The 17,967-nt window shown below is 45.6% G+C and overlaps 2 protein-coding genes across 2 annotated transcripts; one reads left to right on the top strand and one right to left on the bottom strand.

The window, feature by feature from the left end:
- Positions 1–686: 686 nt before the first annotated feature.
- On the bottom strand, positions 687–9,731 carry LOC126994426 (zinc finger protein 554-like). The gene is made up of 7 exons (XM_050853744.1): positions 9,210–9,731; positions 7,132–7,982; positions 6,037–6,158; positions 5,444–5,593; positions 4,489–4,610; positions 3,613–3,831; positions 687–2,734 (listed from the first exon to the last, which is right to left on the bottom strand). Exons 1-7 carry the CDS (start codon positions 9,354–9,356, stop codon positions 2,288–2,290), a joined length of 2,058 nt encoding a protein of 685 aa, XP_050709701.1. The 5' UTR covers positions 9,357–9,731; the 3' UTR covers positions 687–2,287.
- A 619-nt stretch (positions 9,732–10,350) lies between these two features.
- On the top strand, positions 10,351–17,925 carry LOC126994423 (dynein regulatory complex subunit 7-like). Its single transcript, XM_050853735.1, is given in 13 exon segments — positions 10,351–10,813; positions 10,911–11,112; positions 11,214–11,455; positions 11,909–12,323; positions 12,777–12,902; positions 13,281–13,409; positions 14,395–14,551; positions 14,747–14,855; positions 15,502–15,789; positions 16,050–16,268; positions 16,373–16,474; positions 16,807–16,908; positions 17,056–17,925. Coding segments are annotated over 12 exon segments (2,292 nt in total). The 5' UTR covers positions 10,351–10,813; positions 10,911–10,994; the 3' UTR covers positions 17,341–17,925.
- The last annotated feature ends 42 nt before the right edge of the window (positions 17,926–17,967 follow it).

The following is a 17,967-nucleotide window of genomic DNA, read 5'->3' as shown; positions in this document are numbered from 1 at the left end:
TACATGGCCAAGACAGCAAGGCACATTTTGGCAAATACATACAGTGGAAAATCACCAGCTGCACTATATGAATATATTTTAAGGCAGGGCTGAAAATCAATTAACATGAATGCTTCATATATTGCTAATATACTGATATAGGTTTATATGCTCTTATGAAAGTGTTACCGAGTCAAACAAATATTTCTCATCAACAAACTTATCCCCTGCTTCTAAATCAGTTGAACTGGGATCAGGCTAGAAGGAGCATGCTGTTCAGTATTTACTTGGATGGAATGATAAGGAAATAGTATATTTTAGAAAATAGAAGTACTGTTTAAATCTGGAAAAAAAAAATCAAATCAAATTGTTAACATTGTCTTTGTCTTTTCATGTGACTTTCATATTCCACAACCCTCCTTCACTTCCTTATTTTCTTGTAAACAAAGACAATGGAAACAGTTTGTGTATATATATATATATATATATATATATATATATATATATATATATATATATATATATATATATATATATATATATATATATATATATATATATATATATATATATATATATATATATATATATATATATATATATATATATATATATATATATATATATATATATATATATATATATATATATATATATATATATATATATATATATATATATATATATATATATATATATATATATATATATATATATATATATATCAGATGTGAGGAATGCAGATGATGCTGTTCTTTTATATTTCCGGGAGGGCTAAACATGTCAGGAGATCTTCTGAGTTATATAACACCAAATCTGTGTCACCATAATATAATGGAAGGTTATTGTCATGGAAAAGGAAAATACAAACTCACATGAGAATAAATGTTGAAACTCTTAAAGTGGAGAAGCTACTTGGAAGCCAGAATGGGTTAGAGGTACATGTTTTGGGGAGGAGTAGAACTAAGGAGTGGGAGGAAGGAAAGGAGAGGTGAGGAATATGAAAGTCACCTGAAAAGCATATCTAGGAAGGCATACTAACTTAGACATGTTGAGAGAATGGAGGGCACAAGGAAAGTGAAAAATGCTTACAACAATGAGGATGGGGGTGAAGGAAGGAAGGGATGACCCACATTCCACAAGGAGCTGGGTAGACATGATGGAAGACAGTGTAAGTAGGTTCTGAAGAAAAGGAAACCAAGAGAGATGACAACAGATACATTAGGAGAAATCGTTCAAAAGGAAGAACAAATAGGCAAAATGAATCATGAATGGAAGCAAACTCTTTTTAGCCTGAAACCTCTGTACAGCTCTGGCTGAGATGGGTTGTGAGTGATGTACAGTGTCCATTTTGGTGGGTAATTCTTCTTTGACTAGAGTATTTCCAACTTTTTCTTGCTGCAAGTATTATTATTATTATTATTATTATTATTATTATTATTATTATTATTATTATTATTATTATTATTATTATTATTATCATCATCATTATCAAGATACCATTTTGACTCCCCACACAAATTATAGGAAATGCTCCAATCGATAATGATAATAAATGAACTGTTGGAAGACCCATGCACCGAATGACACTTGTTTAATTGAAAACCACTAAATCATCACATACCTACAATGAGCAGACTATTAACTTTTTCTTTGTACTCAACACATTCGACCCCACAGCACCATCCCAGCACTCAAGCTCTATCCCCAGGCTCTTGTGTGCACCTAATTCAAATTGCTTGCATGGGATTTTTTTCTTAATGTGGTTCCTTCATCCTGGGATACTCTCAAGCCATACAGTGACCTTCCTGGGATGCAAGGGGTTAATACACAGATATTTGAATGATGATGGTAAGTGTAACCAAGGCTAGGCTTTAAAACACTCTGTGGTCATCATTCTTGCATTGGTTTACTGGAACACTAAAGTTGTTGCCTTGATGTCAAGAAAGATATATCATACATGTATGGATTCAGAAGAGAGTGAAGGTGATAAGGCTCCAGTGATGTTAGTAGGGAGCATCATATTTTCAAAAGTTGCCCCCTTCCTCTCTTTTTTTATACTGGTTTACTGGCATACACCTAAATATAATGTTAGCTTCCAAAGTACCAAACATCTACCATGGTCAATAAAAATAAAAGCTGTGCTATTGCTGCAATACCATACCAGAAAACATAGGCCTTGATGTGTATTTGAAAAGAAGGGGAGAAAAGAATAATTTTAGAGGCACCATTAATTAGACCACAGCATTGAAACCCCAAGAGCCTGTGGCACTGCATGACTTGCCTCATCTCATCCCTGGGGCATAGGTCACCACGTCGCATGACTCAGCACTCGCTCACCCACATCTCCAACTGGGCTGCTGGTCCTGTCCCCAGTCCTGGGCTCTGGGTCAGGCAGAAACTCTGTAGGGGTGCTTGCAGAAGCCAGAACCACCATTGTAGGGACGTCAGAAGCAACAGGGACTCCAGGGCACTCACGGTGTACTAGGTCTACTTGGGAAGCACCAGCCCCAACCTCTGCGTCAATGGTGGTGGGCTGCAACACCTGGCTGGGGTGCAGGGGAGCAGCCATGTCTCCCATCACTGGAGGCTCCAGGACAGCCCCCAAGTCTGGAGTGGCTGGCAGCAGGGGGCCTGGGGCCAATACCTCTACTTGAGGCTTTTTCTCCAGCTCCAGGGGTGTTGAACCTCCCTCCAAAACAGTCTCATTGCTAACATCCTTGGGGCCATTCAGCTTCCCATTGGGTAGGAGGACCTGAAACCACAGTTACATTCACCGAGTCTAAGAAAGCTCTCTACATTGGAAGCAAGAATTAAAAAATCCAACAATAAGCATTACCTAATATTTCATGAGTTGTACAAGACAAATAAAAGTGTATATCCCTCCTCACAAAGCTTAGATAAGGAAAATCATGGAAAGGTTTGAAAATCAATTACATAATGGCAAAGTATGAACACAGTCACTTTTAGCACATATGAAAAAAGCTTTAATACATGAGATGGTGATATGCCATTACATTCATTAGGACAGTCTGAATTTCAAATTTGAAGAAATGCAGATATAGAAAAAAAATTGAAAAAATACAGAGCTGCTACAATATGACTAACTTTGAGTTGTAAAAAAAAAAATCTACAAAAAATAAGCTTGACATTAATGGAAGTAAGAACTAAGTTAGAAGAAAAAGAGCAAGCTGATTATATATCCTCTACAAATGCTTGACTTGGAAGGAATCCCCCTTCCCCCCCCCCCCCCAAAAAAAAAAAAAAGATAAAGGTGTCAGAAAATTAAGCTTCCAGTTAAATAGCTGATGAATAGCATGATTTACAAAAAAAAGAAGTGTCAAAAGTAATATTTATTCAATACGATGCATGCACTTGCTAAAGTCCCAAGATCCATGCTCAGTGATGAAAACTTTCCTAACAACCCCTCCAATACTAGCTGCCTTGAATGAGCAGACTCGCCCTATTGCTCAATATCATTACCAAAAATACTGCTTAATACTGTTGAGCTTTTATTGCCTTTTGTAAATGTTTCTTAAGAGCAAAACATGAAAATAATGCAATGATGAACAATTTCTAAACAGAAAAAATTACATATATACAAAATACAACTTGATCATTATATTTGCGTACCTGATTTGGCCTGGACTCTGGATTATCAAGGAGCTGCTGAGACTCTGTGAAGATGAGTGAGTCTGTTAGCACCATGAGGTTGATGGACTCTACACTGGCCTCTGGGGGATTGGTGGCACTATCTTGGTTGGCAACCCTCTTGGCACTCTTCAGCAGATGTCGTTTGGTGTGCCTCTTCAGGTCACAAAGCTCCAGGAAAGCCTTGCCACACTGTGCACACTGGAACAAATGAAGAAGTCTTTCTATGACATACAACACCAAAGATGTAAGGTGTCCAAGACTAAGCTTTACACTGTTGCTGACCTCCATACATCTAACTAATTTATGTCATGGGATTTGATTTTGTCAAGAATATTACCATTTTGGTGAAAACACTTAGCTGAGATGGGCAGTATTTTTTTACAAAAAATTAAGGAATCTATCTATGTATCTGTGTCGTGAATGCCCTGTTTCCTCATGGGAGCTACCCTCTTGGAGGCAGACAAAGTAAACGTGTCTCCAGCTTTCCCTATTCCATTTTTCATCTCAGCATGTTCAGTCACATGCCTACCAATTCAACCAATTACTAGATCACTCTATTGATCCATTTTGCTGGTGGTCTCTTCCTGATACCTTTTTTCTCAATCCTGCCCTCATATACTCTCCTCACAAAATCATCTTCACTTATTTTCATCACTTGTCCAAACCATCTCAGTGAATGAAAGAGGATGACAATGCTAATGAACATGGAGGCTTAAGGTTATCAATTCAGTTTCTTGAAAACAATGTGGTTTGCATAGTAGAGGAAACCTGACTCGGATATACATGAAAATGCAATTTTACCTTGATCCAATGATCACCATGTACAACTATATGCAGGAGGAAGTGAAAGAGTACCTTGTGAGCTTTGGTGCCACGGTGAACCATGCGGTGCCTGCTGAGGGCCTTGGGGGTGGTGAAAGCCTTGGGACACACCAGGCACTTGTAGGGACGCTCCCCAGTGTGGCTCCGCACATGGCCTGCCAAGACAGGACATGAGTAGACAATGTTTGAACAATGTGATGCTTACTTGCACGACCAAGAAACAGAAAACAAAATAGTGACCATATTAAAGATCTCAGTCACCAAAAACTATTGATGTTTAACAGTAATGACATTTCTAGTGTGCACCTACAAACATATCCCATTTTAGTTCATCCTTTTTCTGCAAAAAGAAAGACAATCCCACATTATAAGAAGACTAATGGAACTCATAGCCTGCCATAGGCAAAGTAAGGTAAAGCTGGGTGCATATGCTATAGCTGAGCATGACTGAAGTGCTCATTTCTGTGCCATTGATCCTTTGAGCCTGTGGTGGATACGAACCCATTACCCTGGGACATGGGCCAATGTGAAATCAAGGATTGGCACACTTTACCCTTCCCAGGTTTTTATGGTACCTATTTATCGACCAACCCAAAAGGGAAGATAAACAGCTGGGTGAGCTGTATGCTGACTGCCTGGACTGGGATTCGAACCCAGGCTTATGTGCACATGCTAACCACCACTCCATGGCGGCATATGCATAAGCTGCCTAAGTTTCACTATGAAATGAGAAATATGTTTATCATAACCTGAACAACACCTACTTTAAAACTTTGTAAGCTCCACCTTAACTCCTGCCTTGCAACTCTTGTCATGCTGCCTTCTAAAAAGCAAACTGTTTAGTAGGAACTGAGTGCTAATAAGTAGCACTCAAGAGATTTCCCAGAATCAAGTAAAGCAGTATACTACTCTAAAAAAAAATCTGGGGCAAGGGTGATAAAAAAGGCAGTTTATATAAGTAGGTTTGGTAAAAGTTCACACTGCTGACCATGGTAATTTTGCTGGTTATTGAAGCCCTTGCTGCAGTGAGGGCACGTGAACCTAGTAGTGGAAGCGTGCACTGTTGCTAAATGGCGCCTCAGAGATGAGCGGCAGAGTAGCACCACACTGCATTGATCACAACGGAAACCAGGATTATCTGGTGGAGGAAAAATAAAGATCAGTGATTGCTGGACATTACACTTTGCTTTCCCTCACTACGCAAGCGCACACTTACACAGTTTTCTGCAAGTAAGGGAGATGAGGTTACAAAAAGATTAGTTTAGGATATGAGGTATTTAGAAATTTCTGTAATATAACAAAAGGATAGCAAGGACAAATATAAAAGCTAAAAAAAACAATATTTCTGCAAGCAAAGTTATTGAATGGGAACTGGTTTGGTGGGTAGCTCCAAGGACTAAATTCAAAGAAGGAATGAGACAACAGAGACATGATAGGAAATATCACAAGTAAAACTATCTAGAAAAACTATATATATACTTTCAAATATTTGGAATATAAAATTCACACAGTTCCAGTAAGTATAAAAGTAACATTATGTACCCAAATATTACAAAACTACAAGTAAGGGTTTTCCTTCACCTCCATGAGCATTCTTCATGTGTGTTTTGAGGTGCGAGGACTGGGAGTAGAGGCTGTCACAGACCTTGCACCTGTAGCTCAGTTTGCTGCCCTTCCTGTGGGTCCTTTCATGCTTCAGCAAACTGTAGCCAGGAGAAAACAGACAACAGCTATTAGTACTAATAACTATTTTGATATTCAATAGCTTTCTTTAAATAATGAATACATGAGTAATCAATGACAATTGTAATCTAGAATATCCCATAACATGACTACTGTATGATAATTCCAAAGAAAGAAATTCTATAAAAAAAAATCTGCTGACTAAGACAAAATACTTGCTTAATAAATGACTCACGTAGTTTTATCTTTTGAAGCTGATGTAAACAACCTACTCTTAGGCACTCAAAAGTCTAATTAAAAATCAGTGTAAAATTATTTTTATTTAAGTGCCTAAAATAGCTTTTTTTTTTCAAAGTAAAGAAAATGCACAAGTATATAGCTATGTACATAGCTACAGATGAATGCAAAACATCAGTATAAATGTCCAGCTCTTGGAGACTTTTTCTCTTTGGGCCTGACATTGAATTTAAGATTTCCTGTAAATGAGTTTTGTATTATCAACACCAATACTTATTTCACTGGGTAATTTATCTTTCTCTGGAGGTAAATATTTTGCTACATCTTAAGGCTTTGACCTAACTCCCTCCTTGGGTCAAGAAATGTGATGGAAAGGGAGGCAATGACTGATTGTGGGAAGCAGCAGCTGAGTGGTCAGCATGCGTCCATGGTGTCCTGGAGGACCTGGGTTCAAATCCCACCTGCCGCTACAAACTATAAAAATTTTCAGCCATCACCAAGTGGCCTAAAACTACCCACATGCTGTTTTGAAGACCCCTTATCAGTCTCTAGAATCTAGAGACTGATAAGGGGTCTTCAAAACAGCATGTGGGTAGATGAGCTTTAGGGGGCAACATGAGCCAAACAAGATAGTGCCACTATAAAACACTTGTTTACGCCATAGCAAGCTGAAGTCAACAACCAGACCCGATTGGGCAAGCTTAACAGCACTATAGGCCAAGCATTAAAAAGTTTAAATGGTGATATATTACTCACTTGCTTTTCTGCTTAAAGGTGAGGCCACACACAGCACAGATGAAAGAAGGCTGTTGGCTGTGGGTGTGGGTGTGCTCCACCAGGTTCCTGCGGTACTTGAAGGCCACACCACACACAGTGCACTGGTGGGGCCGTGCCTCACTGTGGGTCACCAGATGACTTTTCAATTGACTCTGTCTCAGGAATGTCTTACTGCAGTGTGGGCATTTCTCTCTTTCATTACCTGGACTTGGTTTCTTTACCTCTTCTTTTAATACCTGTGTGCTCCCTTGGTCTTCATCTTTCTCACTATCAGCATCTGATATCTGTTTGCTCCCTTGATGCTGGTCTCCTTTTCCTTCCTTACCAATGTTAGTACTTTCTTGAAATTCTTGGGATTTCTCTGTAAGTTCTTCTATCACTGTGATTGCTTCTCCTGCTTCATCAGGCATCTGGTTAGTGTGAAAGAAATAGTGAAGGCTAGCATCCTTGTCTTCATCTATCTTAACATCAGAACTTTTATTTAAACTAATTTTTGGTTCTGGATAACACTCTTGCAGCTTTGCTTCCTCTTCTGCCACAGCCAGTATGGATGCTCCAGCTTTGTTACTAGCAGTCCCCAACACCACTTCTTGTTCCTCCTCTAGTTCTCCTTGAAGAACAATCTCCTGGTCATCTGCACCAGAAGATGGAAGAGGGAGCAGAAGGGGGTCACAGGGAGCTGCCTCTATACTGGTGCTGAGAGATGAGAGGAAATGGTTGGCAGTAGTCCTTTGAAAATTGATGCCAGAGTCAATAAAAGCACTGATGTCGACAGCTGTATTAAAACAGGTCCAACACAGGTGGTGGGGCATCAGTGCTTCACATTCAGCCTATAAAAGAAAATGAAACTATAATCTCTCTCTCTCTCTCTCTCTCTCTCTCTCTCTCTCTCTCTCTCTCTCTCTCTCTCTCTCTCTCTCTCTCTATATATATATATATATATATATATATATATATATATATTATATCATCCCCTAGTTGAGAGGATAAGTTAAGAATCATTTACACTATTGATTAAAGGCATTAAGAAGTATTTTGGTCACAATAAGTCTAGAGTCTGATTTTAGTCTCTAAATGATGCAGTTCTCTTATCTAGGACTACTGAATATGACATTATGGTATTAGCCCAGTCTTACAACAACCTCACTCAGGTAGTTGACATTATCCTTTTCTGATAGATCTCATTGTGTTCTTCAAGATTTCTTCATATTGTTTCTTAAAGAAATTACTCATTTCTGTGATAATATTTTTTCATTCACTAAAATGTAACTAGGGTCGATGGGGGTGAAGCCCCTCATAGGAGGAGGGGAGGGTTGAGGGAGCGTCGATTACCCCCCATTAGAAATTAGTTTAGATTAGACTTGTTCGAGGCAGTGGCCGAATGGTTAGTGTGTGGGCGTTGAGAGCCCGTTGACCTAGGTTCGAGTGCCATCAAACCACGCTGATTTTCTAACCATCGCCGAGTGGCAGATATTACGTACATGCTGCCCAGATCTTTAATCAACCCTTACCTCAGTGACTTCAGTCAAGTGGAGCACTGGGGGGCAGCACGGGCCAAGCAAGAGTCATATCATGGCAGCAATTATGAATAACATTCGCCTGTGCCACTAACAAGCTGGGGTCATCAAAGGGGCCCCTCAATAAAGCCTATCGGTGCTACAGGTACCTAGTACCTAAAAAAAAAAATAATAAATAAAAATAATAATGCTTGTAATCCATTTCGTTGTGCACGGTGGCAACATGTGCCAACAGTGACTGGCAAGAACTGGCAACTTGGAGCAAAACATGGCATGGCGAAGCATCAGACAGTGGTAAAATAGAATTATCATCTCAGAAACAAATAATTTAAGGTGGAAAGTAACAAAAGATGTATAGTTTCCATCTGCAGTAAGGTTGGTGTAACTCACTCACTCACCTGGACTGGAGTTTTACTGACATTACCTACTGGCTAAGGAAGTGCTCTTGACCCCCTACTCCAACTCTGTGTTGTGACATTCTACAAACAACTCATCTCCGCAGCATCCCCCGGCTCATCCGGGCGTGGCCTAGCGACGCACCTGCACCTTGAGGAAGACGGAGATGCTGTGGAGGAGCTGCAGGATAGTGGAGGAGGTGCCCAGGGTGGAGAAGGTGTCGTGGAGGTGCAGCAGCTTCCCCTCCTGGCCCCCGCACAGGCGACACAGCTCCGCCCGCGACCCCGCCATGGCCACCCTAGTCCCGGGGGGCGCTGGTTAACTCATGCTGGTGCTGGTGGTGTGGTGGTGGTGGTGGTGGTGACGGTGAAGGTCCATGCCAGTCCAGCAGAGCACAGGCCACCCTTGCGTCCCGCCCCGCCCCCTCCGTGCGTGTTTGTTGACAACCTGACATCCTCCACACACACCTCGGCCGCCGTCTCTGCCACCTCACGTCCATTACCCTCTACTTCGTCTATCATTAAGCCCTAGATATTGATAGGATGCCATATAAACCACCATGGCACTAAGAAAGCAATGATCAATGACTACAAAGCGTGGTTGGCATATTTCGGTTCGGTTGTCATGGGAACTGAGACGCTTCTGTCAGAGCCACCAGACACGTGACGAGTAAACATGCTGCAGGACCCAAACGAGGTGAATAAGAGACTTGAAGAAGCTGAGGAGGACCTTCTGAAGCAAGTGGACAGCTTTAGGCGACGATATAACTCCCTGTACCCCGGCGGCCCCCTGCTGCTGTTCACCACGCGGAATGAGAGCGAGAAAGTGGTCAGTTCCCGGCCCCAGGGTACATGCGTGGGCTAGTCATGTCAGTGTACGGGGTATTCACCTGCTTCCGTCTCTCCTTGAAGCGGTCTTTAGGTATTCTATTCAGAGGCGTGTCTCTTTAGTCCCCTGAATACCGCTTAGTGATCCATCTATTTGAAACAGTGGTGTTGAGGTGCTGTGCCCTGCCTCCAGGTGCCTGTGCTGAGCCTGGTGGTGCCCAGCCCCCAGCCCTACCCCGAGCTGCTCAGCCTCCATCAGGCGGCTCAGACCCTGGCCAACATGCTCACCTACACTCCGCCGCCGCCCGCATCCCCGCTGGTAGGTACAGAAGCTATAGCTAACGAGGAACATTTTTGTAATATACTCCTATCACATAATTTATATAAACCAATGCTGTGTATTAAATTTCAGACATTGAAGTGAATTTAAAAAGTTTTCACTGTTGCAGCGAGCTGGTTTTAAGCTTAAGAGCAGTACTACTATTCTTAATTTTATATTCTGACTATGTTCTGACTATTTATTTAGTCACAACAAAAGTATGAGTTGCAAAACTCAGACCAAGGATTATATACTATAGTATATAATCCTTGACTCAGACTAAACTTTAGATGAAAGGCAATGTGTTTAGTCTTTACCCGTCCCTTCATCGGCATCCCATAAAGTTAAAGTACACCAACGTGCTGGCCTTAGTGATGACTTAACCTTATGACTGGTGTGCACGGCAGCCGCAGAAGGTACGGTCGGCTGCGCTGGTGGCGAAGACGCAGCGAGGAGAGGCGGCCGAGTGCGCCCTAGTGGTGGCGTCGGTGCTGCTGGGGGCCGGGTACCGCACCTTCGTGGTCCAGGGCACGGCGCGCCCCTCTCTAGTGGCTGGCGACACGTCCATCCTGCCCTGCCCCTACCTCGCGCCGCCCTACCAGGTCAGTCACCATCGTGGTGCTCCATGCAACATTTCTCTCTCCTGTATTTCAAGGATCGAACATTTCTGATCGACACACTCCCTTGCATGTGCGGCAGGCGGGGAAGGAATCGGGCAAAGCACCCCCTTCAAAATACAGCGTGAGGCAGCCGCCGGACCTGAGGAGTCGTTACACCCTCATCATGGAGGAGCGCGCCCGCCGCCGCCTCCTTGCAGAACAACAGCAGCAGCAGCAGGAAAAGAGAGACAGCGACCCCAGCCTTGCAGAGAGCCAACATGAACAACAGGTTGATGCTTAGTGTGTGTGTGTGTGTGTGTGTGTGTGTGTGTGTGTGTGTCCCTGCAGAATGCGACGACACATTACACAATCAAACTTCCTCCCCTTCTCCAGGATGTTGGAGGGAGCGACCTTCACTTCTGGGTGCTGGTGCTTCCCCACAAACGCCAGCTAAGCTCGCCGACCTTCGTGGAGCCGAGCACGGGGAAGGTCACGCCCCTGCCCGCTGAGGAGCCGCTGCCCTACCTCTACGTGCACGCCCTCTTCAACCACAGCAACTACTGGGCCTCCACGCAGCCTCGCCAGCCCATCAGTGCAGACATAGTAAGGCGTCCTATAGCCACCTCCAAATTAAGGCCTATAAATGCACTGTTATTTCTTTGTGATCTTTCGTAAGTTTTACCGAACGATATAGATAGAGAGGAAATGGAGAGGATAAGTTCAATGTTCTTCCATTCTTCCTCTGTTTACAGCATGATTACCTCCATGTCACATATCTAGTGGTGCGTTTTTAATATTCTACTGCTCTTTTGATCAAAGGTGAGTCTAATGTAAGCTGTTACTCCTCGTTCTTATTATCTGCGGCAGAGGTATTGGGCTGCAAATTTAGAAAAAAAGAAATGGATAAGAAAGGACGCGGTGTTGATAACTAATTTTTAATTAATGTGGTGGTGAGAGAGGTGACAAGTTAGCTTGAGTGCTACGGGTTGGCACCTACAATAATAATATCTGTCGAGGTAACGGTTGCGAAAATATCGAGCTATGAGCGAGCGTGACACCAAAGTGATACAATTCATATATTTACGCACACACTTCCAGTTTGACTTGGACGATCGCTCGATGTGGCTGCCGCTCATCGACGACGAGCCCAAGTCGCAGCCTATAGAGCCGCCCCAGAAAACGCCCGAGCCAGCCTCTCACTTCGGTGAGCCTGAGGACACTCGCCAGTCTCTTCAGGAGTCTCAGGACTCACCAAGCAAGCCTCAAGATGCACCCGGGCAGTCACAGGACCCCCAGGAATCTTCCAGCAAGCCACAAGACACCCCAGTTAAGCCTCATGATTCATCTAGTCAGCCGCCGGAGACCCAGGACGCCCTCAGTCCTTCACAAGAAACTCTCACGCAGCATCAACAGCCCTCCAGTGCATCCCAGACCAAAACGAGGCGCTCGAGGAACAAGGAGGAGCCGCTGCTGCCCCGCGGCTGCTACAAGCCCGTCGTCATCACTGAAGAAGGCAGGTTACATGTGTGTGTGTGTGTGTGTGTGTGTGTGTGTGTGTGTGTGTGTGTGTGCGTGTGTGTGCGTGTGTGTGTGTGTGTGTGTGTGTTTATGGGTGGGTGGGTGTGTGGGTGTAATTCAACACGGCGTGATCACCAGTTGGACTTGCTTTCGCCAGCAGGTACCCTCCCCCCCCCTAATTTCGTCGATCTCTGGGTACTGCCAGGACCTCACACACCACACACCCCATCCCCCTTGCTCAAGGGGGGGGGGGGGGGCAGTAACCACTCCTAGTCAATTGAAAGAATCCGGCCTGAGCGGGGCTCGAACCGTCGCCTGTTTGGCCGTTAAGCCTCGCAGCGCAGCGCTCTACCGATTGAGCCCCCGGAGCGGTGTTTTTGTTTGTTTTTTTGTGTGTGTGTGTGTGTGACCATGGGGCAGTAATGAGTACGTGTGTTCGTGTTGACAGCCCTGTTGCAAAGGTTCCCCGGGGGGTGGCGGGAGGAGGTATACCAGGGGGCGGTGGTGCGGCGCTACGCCCCGCTCACGCACCCGCGGGGGACCACAGTCGCCCTCACTCTCTTCACTCCTGAAGGTAATGATCGCCGCGTGTGCTGTGTAAGGAAATTAGAATTACGGTGAACTATACACGATACAACTAAAGGTAATTTCAAATAAGTATTACCAAATATGTGTGCAAACGTTTAATTACTCTCAAACACTTTATTATGTTTGTCAAAAACAACATATATTTATCTCTTACAATTATTGATCAGACAAACAGCCCTTTATAAGCTAAGTCTCTCTCTCTCTCTCTCTCTCTCTCTCTCTCTCTCTCTCTCTCTCTCTCTCTCTCTCTCTCTCTCTCTCTCTCTCTCTCTCTCTCTCTCTCTCTCTCTCTCTCTCTCTCTCTCTCTCTCTCTCTCTCTCTCTCTCTCTCTCTCTCTCTCTCTCTCTCTCTCTCTCTCTCCAGCAGGATCCGTGAAGGAGGTGCGGGAGGAGTTCCAACAGCGGGAGGACAGACTTGTGGGCCGCGTCACGGACCTCCTGACGGGGGCGGTCAGGGACACCTTTTCTAGGAGCAGGAAGGACACACTCAAAGGTACTCAGCAAGCTTTCTCCTTCTCCTTCTCACCATCGTCATCATCATCATAAAAGTTTAGAAAATACCAGCAATAATTATCTGCATGCAAATACAAACAGCAAGTGGAATAAAGGAAATTAAACTGCTGGAGGAGGGAGATTGGAAAGCTAATACCAGGTCTCCTCCTCCTCCTCCTCCTCCTCCTCTTCCTCCTCCTCCTCCTCCTCCTCCTCCTTATCATTATCACATTCATAAGTGAAAACTACATTAACAATAACAATCCACATGCAAACACGAACAGTGAACAGAACAAAGGAAAAAAATGCTAGAGAAGGGAGAATGCAAAGCTAATACCAGGCCTCCTCGTCCCCCTCCCCCTCCTCCTCCTCCTCATCATCATCATTATCATCAAATTTAAGACTTTACCAACAATAATGACCCACATGCAAACACGAACAGCTAGTAGAACAAAGGAAAAAAATGCTAGAGAAGGGAGAGTGCAAAGCTAATAACAGGCCTCCTCCTCCTCCTCCTCCTCCTCCTCCTCCTCCTCATCATCATCATCATCATTACCATCATCAAAAATGCCAGAGAAGGGAGAATGCAAAACTAATACCAGCCAAGCCTCCTCGTTCCCCTCCCCCTCCTCCTCCTCCTCCTCCTCATCATCATCATCAAATTGAAGACTTTACCAACAATAATGACCCACATGCAAACACGAACAGGGAGTAGAACAAAGGAAAAAAAATGCTAGAGAAGGGAGAGTGCAAAGCTAATAACAGACCTCCTCCTCCTCCTTCTCCTCCTCCTCATCATCATCATCATAAAATCTAAGACTATACCAACAATAACGATCCACATGCAAACATGAACAGCGAGTAAAACAAGGAAAAAAATGCTAGAGGAGGGAGAGTGCAAAGCTAATCCCCGGCCTCCTCCTCCTCCTCCTCCTCCTCCTCTTCCTCCTCCTCATCATCATGCCCCGCCCCCCTTCTCCCCCCAGAACACCACTACTGGAGGGAGCCGTCGTCGCTGTCCTCGTGCGTTGACAAGGACGGCGTGGACAACCCATGGCGGGCCTGCGAGCTGGAGGTGCGCCCCCAGACGCAGCCCCTCGAAGTATTCCTCTTCCACTCGGAGTTCCGCGTCGACGCCCTCAGGTAACGTGACGCGCGAGAAGAATAAAAGCCTCTGTTATCTCGATTGTTTTGTTACTTTCTACGCTCAGCTTTACTTTCTCTTTACTTTCTCTTGTCCTACTCTTGTTTTCTGTCAGCCTCTCTTGTGGGGAAGGATAATGAGGGGAAAAAATGAGGAGGACGATTTACTGAGAGGGTCTTCTTGGCTGCCTGCAGGAGACGGGAGATAAGAAGCGGAGAGCTGCGGGAGGAGTACGCAGATCGGGCAGACTTACTCCTGCGGCGCATCGTCACCTTCGCTAGTGCCATCTCCAAGACCGTGCAGGTGAGCGGGGATCTATCATCTAAGAGGGTTGGGTGAACTTCCTCGCTACTGTACCTGGGCCCGTATGCTAAGACGCTTTCAGCTCTCGCAAGGTTCTCATGAGTATTTTTCACGTTCATGGTGCAGAAGGCTCATCAAACTATCACTAGACTTATAAAACTACCCTCCATGGAAATATCTAACACCTCTTTGGAAGTCTTATCATATTTGGGAGTGTAAGTCCTGAAACGTTCGAGAATATGGGTGCTGTGGGTCTGTCTGATGATGATGATGATAACAATGTTACTTGCGTCATCCTAACGAACCACGCTTCCATTTGCTGAAGAGAACATGGTCTACATAAAGGCTTGTTGAAAGTCATGCCAAGATGGTTAATGACTGTTGCTGTAAGATTAAGACGAGCGGAAGTTTGATGAGATGTTTTTTAAATTATCAGATATCTGTGACAGAAGTGGTACTTTATTTAGCTTGACTTTATGATTTATCTACAGCAGACTGAATCACGCGTCCTTGTAACTGTATAACTGCTCTAGGTACTGCTGGTTCTGCGTCAGAGTAGGCACTTTGGTAAGTACAGAGTTCGTAGGTTGGTCTGCTAAAAACACGTATCGTGCTGATGAAAACATGACCTCCTTCATGAAAACAGAAAATAGAGGAGGAGTTCGGGAGTGCTGACAATGAAGACGATGAAGTTGTGGGAGGAGGCAGCCCCCACGACGGCAGTGGCGGCGGGAATGGCAGTGGCGGCGGCCGTGACGGTGGCAAGGGGGGGCGGCAGGCGGTAGAGCGGCGGGTGATGATGGTGGCGGAGGGGCGCGTCTACCTCCTGTACCACTACGGCCGCCACCGCCTGCTGCAGCCCTCCAGGACCTTCATCAAGCCAGCGGACGGCGTGCCCACCTCCCTCACCATGGACCTCACCCACAGCTTCCAAGTGAGTGAGTGTGTTCGAGCCAATCACGTGGCGGACCGTCACTCACGTCCACCGCCGGCCGCTGCGTCACTTCATTACATATTTCGTTCCATCACAGACACACCATCAATCACCAGTCATGCCATCATCTTCGGGACCTGCTCACTACTTTATATACATTATTTTATTTATTGTTATTTATTTTTTACTGCCATGTGAGGTTGTGGCCACAGTGCTGAGGCGCCGAGAACCCCGATTGCTAAATCTACTATACCACGCAGCCTGACCCCGGGGCAGAGGAGCCGTCGTTGCCGCAGTTTTGGGAAGAGTTGGAGGAACAGATGGAGGCCGAGGCCCGGGCGTTGGTGGAGGTGCGGCAAGCAGTGGAGGAGACCGAGGCGGTGAAGGAGGCCCGTGTGGCGGAGGAGGAGCGAGCCACGCTGCTGCCGGGAATCTTCGACACCACGTCCAACGCCACCGTCCAGCAGATCCTGAAGGAGGTAATCATTTTTCGGGACGTGGTGTGGCGCCTTGCAGCGGAAACCATGAATTGTAGCCAGGTAGAGGGATGAGAGTGGCGAAATAACACGGATGGTTGTTGCAGAGAGAGTGGGAGGAGGCCCACCGGGAAGAGACGGAGAGAAAGAAGAGAGAGGAGCGGGAGGGCCGCGTTGACACCCTTGCTCCTTACCTGCCGCTACTTCAGGTATGTCACTCCCCTTCTCCCTCCCCCGTAGGGCTCCCGGGAAGGAAGGTTAGGTGGAGGGTGGGGAGAAGCGGCAGCCTCCGTGTGTGGTGTGTGCAGCACACACACACGCTCCTCTACGATCAAGGTCTAAATGTCTACGACCATTGACCCAACAGGATGAGAGAGGGGAATATTTTGAATGTCCAGACATTCTTGTAAATTATAGACTATTTACCTTTTCAATTGATGCCTCCGACTGTAAGCAGGCAAGCAGATTTACCTCACCCGAGAACTATTACTGTGGCCCAACCCACCGTGAGTGACTCCTGATGGAGGCGTCGGTCTTGCAGGGAGGAGAGGGGCTGGAGGAGGCCGTAAAAGAGCGCTGCCTACAGGACTTGAGAGATCGCCTCGCCCTCAGAGCAAACCTTCTTCAAGACAAACTTGACCAAGTAAGTGCTAATGAGCCTGCTCCTGCTGTTCATTTATCAAAGTCTTCCATTATTAAAAGAATGCCTCGTAATGTTGCGTCAGATTAAATATCCTTGTACTGAACCATTCCTTAAGCGGTATTAACCGTAAATATACTTCCCCCCGAGGCTCGAGAGAATGTGCTGGCGTGCCGGGAGGAGGCCACGCGCCGTAAGCGAGTGACCGCTGAGGAGCGCGCCGCCCTCAACGCCCAGACCGCCGCAGCTGAGGCCGCCCATCGCCGCCTGCGGGCCCACCTGGCGGCCTGGAGACACGAGGCCGAGGAGAGGTACGAGACCATGGCCGCCAAGCTGGAGGCCGACCCGCGGATTCATGACATTCCCTCCTCCACCGCCACGCCCCAGCCGACGGACAGACAGGGCTCTCCTGGCCCCACGGCCCCGCAGCGCTGAGATGCAGCACTACGCCACGTGGGTCTAGGCGAGAGGTGTAATGTGGGAGGAGGACTTTCTGAACAGTTGTTTCTCAACCCTGAATTCTTCAACGATGAACCCACACGAGTATCTTTGACGTGATTTGTATCCCTAAACATTACAGTAACAGCAAAACACTACGGGAAAATACTATGTTTATAGATATTTTAAATGTGTGTGTGTGTGTGTGTGTGTGTGTGTGTGTGTGTGTGTATAGACACTTTTTTTTCTGGTTACCAGCAGCAGGTGGCGCAGCGAGGCTGTGTCTAGATCTGTCAGCTGACTTATAACCACACGCCCGTGACCACACACCTGCCACTGGTCCAACAGCCGCTCACTCAGCCACTCATCAGTATCACGACACCACGAGCGAGTCAAGAAAACATCTAGTATTGAGTGGACGTCAGTGCAGTTAAACACTCCAATTACCAACGAGACAAATCGCCACGGACGTGTAATCTTTTGTCACACGCAAGCCATCCAGCATGAATCACGCGACCACAGTGACTTCCACTGCTTGCTCGTCTTCAATTACCTTCAGATTCATACTTGTTGGTGGCTTTCTCTACCTGACTTGTCTTGCCTCAGAGGTGAATGGTTAGACTC

Source organism: Eriocheir sinensis, unplaced genomic scaffold (assembly GCF_024679095.1).
Source record: "Eriocheir sinensis breed Jianghai 21 unplaced genomic scaffold, ASM2467909v1 Scaffold791, whole genome shotgun sequence".
Taxonomy (NCBI): Eukaryota; Metazoa; Arthropoda; class Malacostraca; order Decapoda; family Varunidae; genus Eriocheir; species Eriocheir sinensis.
Note: the sequence above shows the minus strand (reverse complement) of the source record. Positions and strands in the feature narration are given on the sequence as shown.

Bases quoted from the DNA above. Each gene is read 5' to 3' on its own strand.
- LOC126994426 (XM_050853744.1), bottom strand. From the start codon at position 9,356: ATGGCGGGGTCGCGGGCGGAGCTGTGTCGCCTGTGCGGGGGCCAGGAG. The intron at 4,611-5,443 runs GTCAGCAGTGTG...CTGTCTTGGCAG, and splicing joins TAACCAGCAAAATTACCATG to GCCATGTGCGGAGCCACACT. The intron at 2,735-3,612 runs GTACGCAAATAT...CTGTGGTTTCAG, and splicing joins CAGAGTCCAGGCCAAATCAG to GTCCTCCTACCCAATGGGAA.